Source organism: Abramis brama (assembly GCF_963993115.1).
Source record: "Abramis brama genome assembly, chromosome: 23".
NCBI lineage: Eukaryota > Metazoa > Chordata > Actinopteri > Cypriniformes > Leuciscidae > Abramis > Abramis brama.
In genome coordinates, this window is record NC_139985.1 from 5,279,038 (window position 1) to 5,292,692 (window position 13,655).

A 13,655-nucleotide genomic window follows, 5' to 3' on the forward strand; every position below is an offset into this window, starting at 1 on the left:
CATTATTTGCACGTTTTTAATCCTGTCAAGATGGTGCATCACTTAATTGTCGCGTTAGTTGTATAGGCATCAGCCGCGTTTCCACTGTCGGGCCAGTGCGAGCCATAAACGGGCCGTTTTATTGTGTAGGCTATTGTTCTTTGTTTATTATTGTCTTGTTTTGTATTTGCATCAGTTTTTCACTCTCATACTCATATCACACTCATTATAGCATATAATTAAATATATATCATTATTGTAAAAAAAAAAGAAGAAAAAAAGGAAGTTTTATCAGAAAACTGATCAGAAAGAAATCACTGGAAACAGCGTGATCGCAAAACAAGAGCGACTGTTTGCTGGCATTTTTGTTGTTTAATTAAATATTTAAAACCCAAGAATAGATGTTTTACCACAGGTTTACAATAAAAAGCTATACATTAATCATAATGAATTAATTTGTGTCAAAATTGCACATTAGTCAAACAGAAAAAAGTGGTTTACCGTTTATGACGTTTGTGAACGTTCACAAAAGAAAGAGGACACACAACTTATTCGCGTCTGTTTCTGTTTATTTGGTAGCAACAGGACGTATTTACATCACATTTAGAAAGAATGTTAATTTCTACAAATATGCCACCAAAAATATGACCTGAGCTTTAGCACTCTCTCCCAGAAGGATACAGTTAGGCTATATTTTCAGTCAGAGAAAAAGAGGATAGTCTGAGACATAGGCTACTGACAGATAAAATAAAAACAGGATTATGATTTGTCTGATTTCTTCAAGCGTACATATTTACCATGTTTACTATGGTAATGGTTAGCGTGCATAGTTTTTTGCATCAGGTATAAATATTCTGACATCGATGAAGATTTTAAACCCGGAAGACGAAAATAGCGGGAAAATACGCGCACGCTCGCTCGCTGTTTATCCAGCACCTGTTTATTTTTTATCATCGTGTCCACGTCACAGGCTGTGACGTGGCAGAGCACTATAGTACTTTGATGACTCATCGGTGTCTCATAATTATTCATGTACTGAGTTTTCTTATCCAATGAGAAGACACCGTCTCTTAATTATTCATGACACCACGTGGAACTTTTCTAAAGACAGACATCATGTCAAACTGTGATATCGCGTAGTAGATGAGAGAGGCAATAATGGGACACGCGTTTGTTTTCGTGGAGCAAACGTTCCAGTGCATCTTCCCCGCGATTCTGCCAGGGCTAGACTCCGGCCATCAACCACGGACACATCTAAACTATGGGTGTGTAGCAACCATTCAACTGGAGAAAGGTGGACTTCGATCTTGTACGTACACCAATGCAGGTTTCGGTCTTGCGAGTGATGCGGTTCCGAGGACTTTTCCTATCGCTTCAGAGGTGTGTGTGTGTGTGTGTGTGTCTAAAATGTAACCCTGACCGTTTTACTTGCCTTTTGTTAAATAATCACTCGTTATTAAAATTTAGATATTTCGATAATACCTCAATTGTATGGAACGTATGCTTAGTTTGTGCAAATTTCTGTGCAAAACACTGTCCATCTTTATTATGTGGGTTTAGGAGGCGCGTAGATCTAGTAGGCCTATGTAGCCTACGGAACGTTTTTTTTTTTAAGCGGAAAATTTATTATTTCAAATATATGCATTTATAGTGTGAATATAAACAAATATATATTTTATAATGGCATAATTATACATATGCATGTACATTTATATGTTTTAAATATAATTATGATTACTGTAGTAGGCTATTATGTGTAGCAGGGCATTCAGTTACTTTTGAAAGGACACAAATAAGGTGTCAGTGTATTTCATTAGACTTTGCCAGCTATAAAAAATCTAGCATTTCCTTACGTTTTACCACTGATTTTTAGTGACAGTCGATGCATGGGCCACTTTGGGCTTTGACCACACCCACTCCCCTCCCTTCTTCTCACAGCCACCACGCCCATTTAAGTTGCATTTTTAAAAAAAGATTGTGAGCTAGACTTGAGCTGAAAGAGGGGGGTTTCATGACCCTTTAAGTGGTTTATTTTATTCCCGCCAAACTTTTTCAACATGATGAAAATACATTAAAGATGCTAAATTGGGAACGGATAATAAATATCTCAAACGGATTTGCTATGGCGAGGGATTAAAGTAATGTAAAAAAAAAAAAACACTAAAAGCCTCATATCTTCTAAAAATGTAATTATACACCATTTATTTCTATATAACATTTTACAAATATCAGAACTAAACCTATTGTATTATTTTGTTTTCAATTTAAGAATTATGTTTAAGTTTAAAAACAGCCAGAATGTTCTCTTACGAGAGTTCTCTCGTACTGCGTTGAAAACGCTACGGGAAAAGTCTCTTTTCACGAAACACTGAAGCAAAAATTATCCTTTAATTTTTCATATATGTAAAACGCGTTGCGGCAGCAGCAGACAGCTGAAGCAAGACGGCTTGTCTGCTCATTGGCTGCTCTGCGGCAACTGCATAAGCCTATCGAGCGCAGGCTGATGCAACATCAGACCAATGAGGGCGCTTCGCGCCCTCCTCGCCACTTCCCGCCGAGACGGGCGTGGCTTACCTCTATAAAAGGAGCTCGAGAAGGCTGATTCACTTGATTTTAATCTCTTCAGCGAAGCGCACGCATCGCTGGATCACGAGGAAGCACGCGTCGTCTGATGCAAGCACTTCAGCGGGACGAGCCCTTGAAGCCGCTGGCCAACGCCGCCTTCTACCGCCGTACCTGCTGCGCTTTCCGACGCCATATCCTTTACATTCTTGTTCTTGTGTTTGTGTGTGTGTGTTCGCTTTGCAACACACACCCCTAAAAGAGCTGCGTCTTTTTCAAGATGCCTTCTCATGCAGTGCTCGCGCTCGCTGACGGCGAACGCCTTCACTCCGAGCCAATTGCCTACGGTGACTCTGAGGACTCACCGGGCATCCTTCCGAGGCTGCCCTTCCTGGAAGCGGAGGGCGGGATTAGTTTTTCTTTACGTTACAAGAAAAGCTACCCTGCCTCTGCACGCGTCATTCACCGGCGAAGGAGAAAAGAGTGTTCTTAGTCCCACCGTTGGTCGGTCTGACCTCTTTTCTCTCACATTTCTCAGTTCCCTGTTCGGTGACTGGAAATATTATTGCAGCAAGTGAGTCTGTTACACGCTTGCCTGCCAGCAAACGCCGAAGAATACATCTTGACGCCGCCTTCAAAGCCTGTATCCCCCTGTGGCTCAGTGGTGGAATTATAGGTTCTCCATGCGGGAGACCGGGGTTCGGATCCCGGTCTAGCGGCATATATATTTATGCCGCCAATGCTTTGCTCTGTAAGTCCCCTGAAGGCGACTGAAGAGATGCATTTTGCAGCCAGCGAGCGCGTAGTACCCGCTTGCCTGCAACCGAACACCGTTTCTACGGTTCCCGCGCGTCACTGGCGAAAGGAGAATGGAGTGTTTTCAGCCCCGCTGAAACTGGGCGATTTCCACTCTTCTCACATTCTGGCATTTTGCAGGCGTCTGAAAATGCAAATCACTCTGTCTGTTCCCCGAGAGGCAACTGCAGACGTGTTTTTTGCTGCCCACGAGCACGTGGCACAGGCCTGCAAGCAAACGCCAGCGTGGATAATACTCGCGCTGCCTTTGTCTATGTATCTTCACTGTGGTCCAGTGGTAGATTCTTAGACTTGCGTGTGGGTGATCGGAGGTTCGAACCCCAGGCCGGTCGGCAGAAAATATTTATGCCGCCGAATGCAAATCACTCTGTTTGTTCCCCGAGAGGCAACTGCAGACGTGTTTTTTGCTGGCCACGAGCACGTGGTACATGCCTGACAAGCAAACGCCAGTGCGGATAATACTCACGCTGACTTGGTCAATGTATCTTCACTGTGGTCCAGTGGTAGATTCTTAGACTTGCGCGCGGGGGATCGGAGGTTCGAACCCCAGGCCGGCCGGCAGAAAATATTTATGCCGCCGAATGCAAATCACTCTGTTTGTTCCCCGAGAGGCAACTGCAGACGTGTTTTTTGCTGCCCACGAGCACGGCCAATGATGCTATATGTGTAGAGAAGATGCCCACTGCTAGTGCCCATCCCTACACACTAGCACAGCCCTTCACACAGGGCCCGCGCTCATATATTCGACTCGGGTCGATCACGCACGCAACATAGTGAACGTGCCCACTGCCTAGTGCCCACAAACACTATGTTCTGCATGCCTTGTGGTTTCTGTGAAGACGAAACCTGTGTGCATTCACTCTGCTCAGACAGACAGTGCACTCATTGCAGTAACTGTGCCCGCTCTCCCGCGCCCACACTTACTCACGGTATTTCTGGTGTCCCGGCCACGATGGTGCTATAAATGTAGTGTCGATGCCCACTTCTCAGTGCCCATCCCTACACACAAGCACAGCCCTGCACTTAGGGCTCGCGCAAATAAAATCGACTCAGGTCGATTGCGCTCCCCACATAGTAAAAGTGCCCACTACTCAGTGCCCACGAACACTATGTCTATCAGATCACAGGCTCTCTGTAAAAACGAGACCTGTGAGCGCGCGCGCTGCTTACACAAGCAGCGCGCCCCAAGCAGTAAATGTGCCCGCTCACAGCCCACATCTACTCGCACACATGAGTCCCACGGGACTCGCGCAGCCCCCCCTCACTCAGCCAAACACTGTTGTAAGGTCGAGGGCGAGCGCTCCGCCCGCTGTATTAAGCGCGCCCCCCGCCTCAAATGCCACAGGCATAACGCCTATGTTTGTGAGCCCCATAGCACCTCTGTCGCACGGCGAACAGAGCGCGCTCTGTATCCGGCCCTTAGCCAACCATGCAGATGCATGGGCAGCGCTTCCAGGGGTTTCGGACGGGGTCTTTAGGCATTATAAAGAGAGGCTTCTCGCTACAGTTTTGTCGACGCCCTCCGCGCTTCACAGCGCGCGTCGAAACTTCGGTTCCGCTGAATGTAGCACACCTACTTCGCGCCGAAATATCAAAACTGATAAGCAAAGGGGCGATAGAGCTTGTTCCCCGAGTTCAAAGCGAACAGGGGATATACAGCAGATACTTTCTAGTCCCCAAAAAGGACGGCGGTATCAGACCCATTCTGGATCTAAGACGACTGAACAGAGTATTAGTGAAACGCCGTTTCAAAATGCTCACAACCAGCAAAATTCTCACGCATGTTCGCCGAGAAGACTGGTTCATGTCGATAGATCTGAAGGACGCGTATTTTCAAATACAGATAGCGTCACATCACAGGCGATTCTTGAGATTCGCTTCGAGGGTCAGACATACCAGTATACAGTCCTGCCTTTCGGCTTGTCCCTGGCACCTCGTACATTTACGAAATGCATGGACGCAGCGCTCGCTCCTCTCAGACTCAGAGGCATGCGAGTGCTGAACTATTTGGACGACTGGTTGATCCTAGCCCAATCACGATCTCAGCTCATAGAGCACAGAGCCATTTTACTCGATCACCTCGAGAATCTTGGTATCACGGTCAATTGGGCGGAGAGTTCACTGAACCCCAGCCAAACGATTCCGTTTCTGGGTATAGTTCTGGACTCACAGTCTATGACAGCGCGGCTGTCGCCACAGCCCGTGCTGAACATTCAGCGCGCGGCGATGTCTTTCCGCCGCGGCGCTTTCACCCCGCTCAGAAAATTCCAAAGGATGCTGGGTCTCATGGCCTCAGCATCGTCAGTTCTCCGGCTGGGAAAGCGCGGGTTCCGCGCAGAGCGTGGGTGTCCGGTCATTACGCCTCAAGGTCGATCAGGACTGTGTCACAGCCCTGGTGCCTTGGATGGCGAACGACTGGTACCAATCAGGTGTAAGCCTGGGGACTTCCTCGAGGGTGAGGATGGTGTCTACGGACGCATCCACCTCGGGATGGGGAGCGCTGCTCGAGGGCAGACCGTCCTTCGGCCTATGGTCGGAACGGGAAAAGCTCCAACACATAAACTGCCTAGAAATGCTGGCAGTGCAAAACGCGCTGTTGCGTTTTTGTCCCCACATCAAGGACCAACACGTCATAGTCCGTTCGGACAACATGGCAGTGGTGTCCTACATAAATCGCCAGGGCGGTCTGAATTCCATACCCCTGTACAGGCTGGCGAAACGCCTCCTGCTATGGGCTCAGCACAACCTGCGCTCGCTGAGAGCAGTACATGTGCCCGGGCTGCTGAATGTGGGCCCGGACAGACTGTCCAGGAACAACGTTCCTACGGGCGAATGGTCTCTACACCCACAAACAGTCTGGCTGTTGTGGGAGAGATTCGGCAAAGCGGAGGTGGACCTATTCGCGTTCCGCGAAAACGCTCACTGCCCCGCATTCTTTTCAAAGACCGACAGCGCGCTGTCCCAAAAGTGGCCGCGCTGCCCGCTATATGCTTTTCCCCCCGTCTCCCTCCTGCCTCAGGTGTTGGAACGGGTCAGGAAAACGGAATGCCCAGTTCTGCTTGTAGCACCGTTCTGGAAGAACCAGGCATGGTTCCCAGTTCTGATGCAGTTAGCAGACATCGCTCCATGGCCAGTGCCGTTGAGGAGAGATCTCCTCTCGCAGGCCAGGGGCTCGATCTGGCACCCACACCCGGAACTATGGTCCCTTCATGTGTGGGCGCTCAACGGATACCCGTTGGTCTCGCAGAGGGAGTCATGAATACCATCACGGAGGCTAGAGCGCCGTCGACCAGGCGACTCTATGCTTCAAAGTGGTCGGTTTTCTCCGGCTGGTGTACAGCTCGGAGCCTTTCACCCCTCGAATGTGAGGTAACGGAGGTTCTCTCCTTCCTACAAGAGCTGTTGGATAAGGGCAGATCCCCTTCCACGCTCAAAGTGTATGTGGCGGCTATTTCAGCGTTCTCCGGTTCAACGCTGGGTCAGTCACTAGGAAGGAATGATTTAGTCATCCGCTTCCTCAGGGGAGCTAGGAGACTGAATCCACCCAGACCTCCGTCAGTCCCTATGTGGGACCTTTCTACGGTCCTGGCGGCCATGAAAGGTGCCCCTTTCGAGCCTATCCAGTCAATCAGCCTCAAACATTTGTCTTTCAAACAGTGTTTTTGATGGCTCTCGCTTCAGTGAAGCGCATAGGCGATCTGCACGCGCTCTCCGTGAGCCCGACATGCTTGGAGTTTGGTCCTAATGACTCTAAAGTCATACTCAAACCTAAGCACGGCTATGTGCCGAAATCCCTCAACACGCCTTTTCGGGCTCAGGTCATTTCCCTGGCTGCCCTGCCGGCGTCGAGTGAGGAAGGGGACTCGAGTTTTCTTTGCCCTGTTAGGGCTTTAAGAACTTATATGTCCCGCTCTGCTGCCTTTAGACAGACAGAGCAGCTCTTTGTCTCGTTCAGCGGACGTTCCAAAGGAACGGCTGTTTCGAAACAAAGTCTATCCAGATGGATAGTTGACGCCATAGCGCTGGCTTATACTGCCAAGGGCATTCAATGCCCGTTGGGAGTCAGAGCGCACTCTACGAGAGGCGTTGCCTCCTCGTGGGCTTGGTCCAGCGGGATTTCCTTACAGGATATATGTACGGCGGCAGGCTGGGCCTCTCCGTCTACATTTATCAGGTTTTATAACCTAGAGGTTCCCGCCTTACAGGCTAAGCTTTTGTCGGTGTAATCTAATTACAGGCGCAATGCGCTACCGACTATACTGGGCAAAACTGTGTAAGACCCACGTTTTCCCACATTAGTGCAGGCTCCCTACCCTGGCTATGTGATGTCATATTCGCGTCTGTGGACATGTCTATATAAGGACGGAGGAAACCCCTCCTGTCTTTAGACTCTCCCTGTGAGGTCATGTTAAGCCTGCGGACGCTACAATATAGGGAATTAAGGCTCCCCCCCTTTATTCCCTGACTCTGTGTGAGTCTATCTGGTGATTATGCACTGTATGCCTGAAATAGCTTCCGGTGATCAGTGTTCTTATCCCAGCACGCACGGCGTTTTGCAAGGGGTTCCCGTAGCGTTTTCAACGCAGTACGAGAGAACTCTCGTAAGAGAACGTACTCGGTTACTAACGTAACCTCGGTTCTCTCTAGAAGAGGGAACGAGTACTGCGTTCCCTTGCCGTGCGTTTGGTTCACTCTGGTTCGCTTCGGCGATCAAAATCAAGTGAATCAGCCTTCTCGAGCTCCTTTTATAGAGGTAAGCCACGCCCGTCTCGGCGGGAAGTGGCGAGGAGGGCGCGAAGCGCCCTCATTGGTCTGATGTTGCATCAGCCTGCGCTCGATAGGCTTATGCAGTTGCCGCAGAGCAGCCAATGAGCAGACAAGCCGTCTTGCTTCAGCTGTCTGCTGCTGCCGCAACGCGTTTTACATATATGAAAAATTAAAGGATAATTTTTGCTTCAGTGTTTCGTGAAAAGAGACTTTTCCCGTAGCGTTTTCAACGCAGTACTCGTTCCCTCTTCTAGAGAGAACCGAGGTTACGTTAGTAACCGAGTACGTTTTTTAGTCCAAAAAATAAATTAATCATGTCATTCATAGTGCTATACTGCCCTTTTGTGTTCAAAATCAGGTAGGCCTATAGTATTTATATATAAATATATTAGGGATGTGACTGTGGGAATATTTTCCCACCGGTTAATCGACGTGTGACAGCACTGAGGGCTTTTAAATCGCTAACTTAAATTGATTTGATTTGATTGACACTGATAATGGTGTGGAGTAGAGTGAGCATTTTCAATGAATTCCTATGGAAGTAAGAATAAACTAAAACATTTTATGTATGTTTTTATGTGTCCACTGTTCAATCGCGCCCACACACACACACACACACACACACACTCCAGCATTGCAATCTTGACATCGCCGCCTGTTCATTATAGCCTTAATAAAATATAATAATAAAATAGTCAACCTAACATAAAAAAATTACACTGCTCTGTTTAAATAGTCAGTAGTACAATTCTAACCATTCACAGTAAGCAATGCTCCACTGTGATGTTTCCAAGCTAATTTTTGCGCGTCTGAAGATGATTAATTTTTCTGTTGATATTGGAACGTGAGTGAAGTACAAAGCCTATAATAAAGAATATTTCAGCATCCAAATGCATCGCAAATGTTTAAATATTTTGATTCTAATGAGAGAGTTACGTGAGCCCAACACTGCTTACTTTCATTTTTATTTTTACATTAAATTTAAAGGATTTGTTATGGAATATTTTGAGTGTATCATAAAATCAGAATAATTCTCTCGGTTTAGTGATTCCCTAGTTATTTTTGTAAATTTGATTTTTTTCATTGTTCTAATCAGGTCAGGCGCAATCGAACAATGGAGACATAAAAACATACTCCATTGTGTTCATACAGGATATCATTCAAACTGCAAAGTGTTTACTTATATTTGTGCACACTCGCAATAAAACACAACATTGTGCTTTTGTCAAACTATATATATACAAACACACATACATACATATATACACATTTTAGCGATGACGGGCCCAAGACGGTGGCACCGCCACCCCAGTGCCTTTAGGACACCACTTGAAGATGAAGATCATCCACCTTACCATCCACTTGAAGATGAAGGTCTGACATTTAAACTCTTCTGTTTCTTTAGTTCAGCCATTTGCAGGCTTAAGTTATTCACTTCTGCACTTTGTTTTTCAGTAAAACATTTCTTTTTTCAGAAAATTGCATTGTAATGCTTATTTATTCAGTGATGTAACATTCATAGCTACTTTTCAGTAATACGGGTATAACTGAAATGTTATACAAAAAAATGTCACTGATATTTCATTTATTATAATGTATTTTGGTCAAGAGATTATATATGCTTCTGTACTATTCTGTACTCTAGGTATTTATTATGCAATGTCACAACAAGAGGGTATATTAAAGTTTTTTGATTTCAAAGTATATGTTTTAAAACTCATTTTAAAACTCTTTTCACACGTACTACACAAAAACAGATGTGTGTGTCTATTTATGGAGTTAAACTGTGGAACACCTTGGACTATGAACTGAAGTGTTGCAAAAGTGTTTGTAAATTTAAGAAATTGTATAAGGAAAAAATACAGGAATGTTACAAGAAAAATGATGACTAACATGCTTAAAATGATGATGATTAAGTGTAAAGATAGGTATTATTGAAAATGTTTGGTGTTTGGGGTGAGGATTGGGGTTGATCCATTCATAAAGCAGCTGTTTTTTATTTTATTTTTTATTTTATATGTGCACAAATAGAAATAAGCGACATGTACCACAAGATTTTCTTCTTCCTGTTCCTTTTTTTTCGTTCATGCATGTTATGAATGAATGAATAAACATTTATGTATGACTGGTGCAATAAATAAATAAATGTAAGTCTACTCTTAACATTAATATTTAATTATTTTTGCACTTTTAAAATAATATTTTGAATACTGAAAAAAAACAGCTTTATAATAAACTAGTAGTGTAATGCTAATACATTTAAATGTTCTTGAAGCACATTAAAATAAAGCTTCAAATATATTCTAACTGTAGTTTAAGAAATATGAAAGTATATTTTAAATGACTTCATTTAAGATGATTAAATGACTTCACTTCATTTACTTAATGTTGTTTCTAAATAATACATTTATACACACTTAGTTTAGTATAATTTAAAAATATTAAGTATGTCCAAAAAGGCATAATTTAAACATATTTTCTTTTCACCTGGTTTTCGTGTTGGTTCCATTCGTCCCGGACTTGTATTTGGTTTCTCTCCCTCTTTGGGTTTGTGGGCAATCTGGATTTTCTCGCACTGGGGCTTGGTGACCACCATTGATGTAAGCGGTGTGACAAATTTGTACTTCAGAGAAAGTTCAAGGGCTTCTTTCTTTGCGTTTTCTTTTTCCAGGCCTTTTAGAAGCACTCTGACATACAGAAAAATCCACAAATGAAGATTCAGAAATACTATGATTCATACATATAGGCCTACAGTAGAATCAGTGAGAAGTATGTATATTTACTCTTTCTCCAGTAGCTGCTTTACTGTAAGGAAGGCCCATAATCTTTCAATAATGTTCTCTTCAGGTCTGTCACTGTTTAGTTTCTCCATAGGTACACAAATATGATATATCACTTTAGTTCTTTTCTGGAACATAGAAGATAAAGGTCAGAAGTTTAAATGTTGATGGTCTAGTGCAGGGTTCCCAAAATCCGGTTCTTGAGGGACCCTGTCATAGAGTTTAGTTCCAACCCTAATCAAACACACCTGAACAAGATAATCAAGGTCTTCAGAGATACTAGAAAATTGCAGATAGGCGAGTTTGATCAGGGTCTGAACTAAACTCTGCAGGACAGTGGCCCTCCAGGGCTGGATTTGAAGAACCCTGATCTAGTGTGTTGAACACTTCTAGAAGTTTAAAGTTAATAAGGTTTACACAAAAATGACAATGTGTGTCATTATTTACTCACATTCCAAACCTGTATTCTGATGTTTTTTCCATTGAACACAAAAGGAGATTTTTTCAAGAATATTCTCATGATTATAAGTGAATAACAATATTCAATTTTATCATTATATTATAATAGCTAACGAGTTGAAAAGACATGAGCATGAGTAAATAATTACAGAATTTGTGGACAAACTATTCCTTTAAAATGCTTGTCTGTAAGTTAGATTTGCGTTCAAAGTGACAATAATTAATATCAGGTGGCCATGATTATTTGCCAACATGGACAAGATAACAGCTGTCATGGATGTTTTGCAGCACGAAAAAAGATACAGCAAAATAAAAGTAATTTCCATTTGTTATTTTGTCTGCAGCTCGTTAGATCTAGAATTCTAAAGTGAAATAAAGTAGCGCTGTAAGATTTAAGTTTTTGTAATGAATTAATGAGACCCATAGAGAGAGAGAGAGAGAGAGAGAGAGAGAGAGTAGCCTATAGTGAAGCTTTTTCATCTGCTTCATAATACAACATTAAAAAGCAATCTTTGTAGGAAAACGTGTTGCCCTCGCCTTGTGGTGGTTTGGAATTCAAAGAGGAATCGGATATACGCGTTTAGACGTAGGTCGGATGTCCAGATATCGGATATCTATCTCATTTATAAGCAAATTTGGAAGTGGCTCAGATTGTATGCAAAAAAAAATCAGATCTTGTGCAGATTTTTGTGTTTACATATGTGCAGCAAATTCCGATCAGTGTCAGAAGCGAGTAAACACAGCCTTAGTAATCCTGAAAACATTGATTAGCTTGTTCATGTGTGTTTGATTAGTGTTGGAGATGAACTCTGCAGGACAGAGGTACTCCAGGAACGACGTTGCTCATCCCTGCTGTAAAGGGTAATAATAATAATAATGATGCATTTTATCTACAGCGCCTTTCATTACACCCAAGGTCACCTTACATGCATAGATAACAGTAATATAAAAGAGAATAAAAAAACTAAAACAATAAAGAATCCAATCCGGTTATCTTACCGATAATGCAGTGACCTCAGTGGTGAAACTTTCCGAACAGTTATCAATGATATGACCTGCCACCACAATCTCAGAACCGTTGTAGTACTGCTTGAAAGTTGTTTGGGTTAATTTGTCCACCCCTTGGTAGTTAAGGTTGACATCAGTCAAGAGTGGAGTGGCCACTTCCTTGTAGAAACCCTACCAGAATAAAATTGTTTCTGTATATATCCTTGTATTTATACAATTTAAGTTAAGTGTATGTTTAGTACTGGCAACAGCAAATGGCACATTGAGAAATGACCCAAGCTGGACTCAAATCCAAGTAGAGTTTTTTGTTTATATCTGACCTGCAGTTGTAGATCGGCATCAGAATAATTAATGATCCGGCGAGCAACACCGTTATTTTCCAATGACAACTTCTTCAGAAACTCAAAGTTGACATCAAACCCAAAACCCAAACTGTATAAAGGAAATTTTCCACCAATGGCCTTTTTCACATTTTGCTGAATCTTCACTGGGTCGGTCTCACCTTTTCACAAAAAAAGGAACAAGGTTTTAGGCATGATGATGAAGAAAAGCTGACTAAATGCAAACTCCAGGAACCTTTAGTGTACTGGATCATAGTATGCATACAAAAAAAAAAAATTCTGGCGACTTCATATGCAATAGCCTACAGTATGTAGAGTATTTGGAGTATTTAACCCCAACCTAACCTATCAATATACAAGTGTGCATGAATGAGTGAATCAGTTATTTTGTGCCTGTAATGGGATTTCCATCAGTCAGCAGGATCAGGATGGATGTGGATCCCTCTTGTGGGTCTCTGAGGCTGTTGATCATGTCCACAGCTTTTAGCACTGCAGCATTTATGTCTGTGGCTGAAAGGAAAGAAATGTATTTTAGATAGATTTTAGTCACTTTATACTCAAAAATTTGCCCATGTGACTACTGAAACCATGGAGATCAAATGTTTTCTGAATGGTGTCATTTGGGCCATCATTTTCTTTTGAATTTTTTTTTCTCTAAAATGCATTTGTTCTGTTGGCTGATGGTGAACACTTTACCTCCTCCAGTTGTAATCCCCTTCACGAACGTCTTCGCTTCTTCCACATTTCCTTCAGTAGCTTTGAGAAGTTCAGGTTTCCAGGTTTGAATGCGACTGCTGAACGTGATCAATCCAAAGAGGTCATCCTCTGCCAGGTCACTCAAAATCCTCAACATTGCCAAACAAGTCTAAAACATAATGCTTCCAATTTATGTAGCCATACATGAAAAATAATCATTTCCTCTGTATTATTCTTGGATTCAACA

General features: G+C 43.4%; 1 protein-coding gene across 1 annotated transcript in view; it reads right to left on the reverse strand.

Annotated features, from left to right (window-relative positions):
• LOC311074584 (uncharacterized protein) overlaps positions 1-13,655 on the reverse strand; it is a 54,089-nt gene that overhangs the window by 20,383 nt on the left and 20,051 nt on the right. The window contains 6 exon segments of the mRNA XM_084101290.1: positions 10,612-10,811; positions 10,908-11,032; positions 12,363-12,542; positions 12,692-12,873; positions 13,106-13,222; positions 13,409-13,577. Coding sequence (XP_083957416.1) covers positions 10,612-10,811; positions 10,908-11,032; positions 12,363-12,542; positions 12,692-12,873; positions 13,106-13,222; positions 13,409-13,577 — 973 coding nt within the window.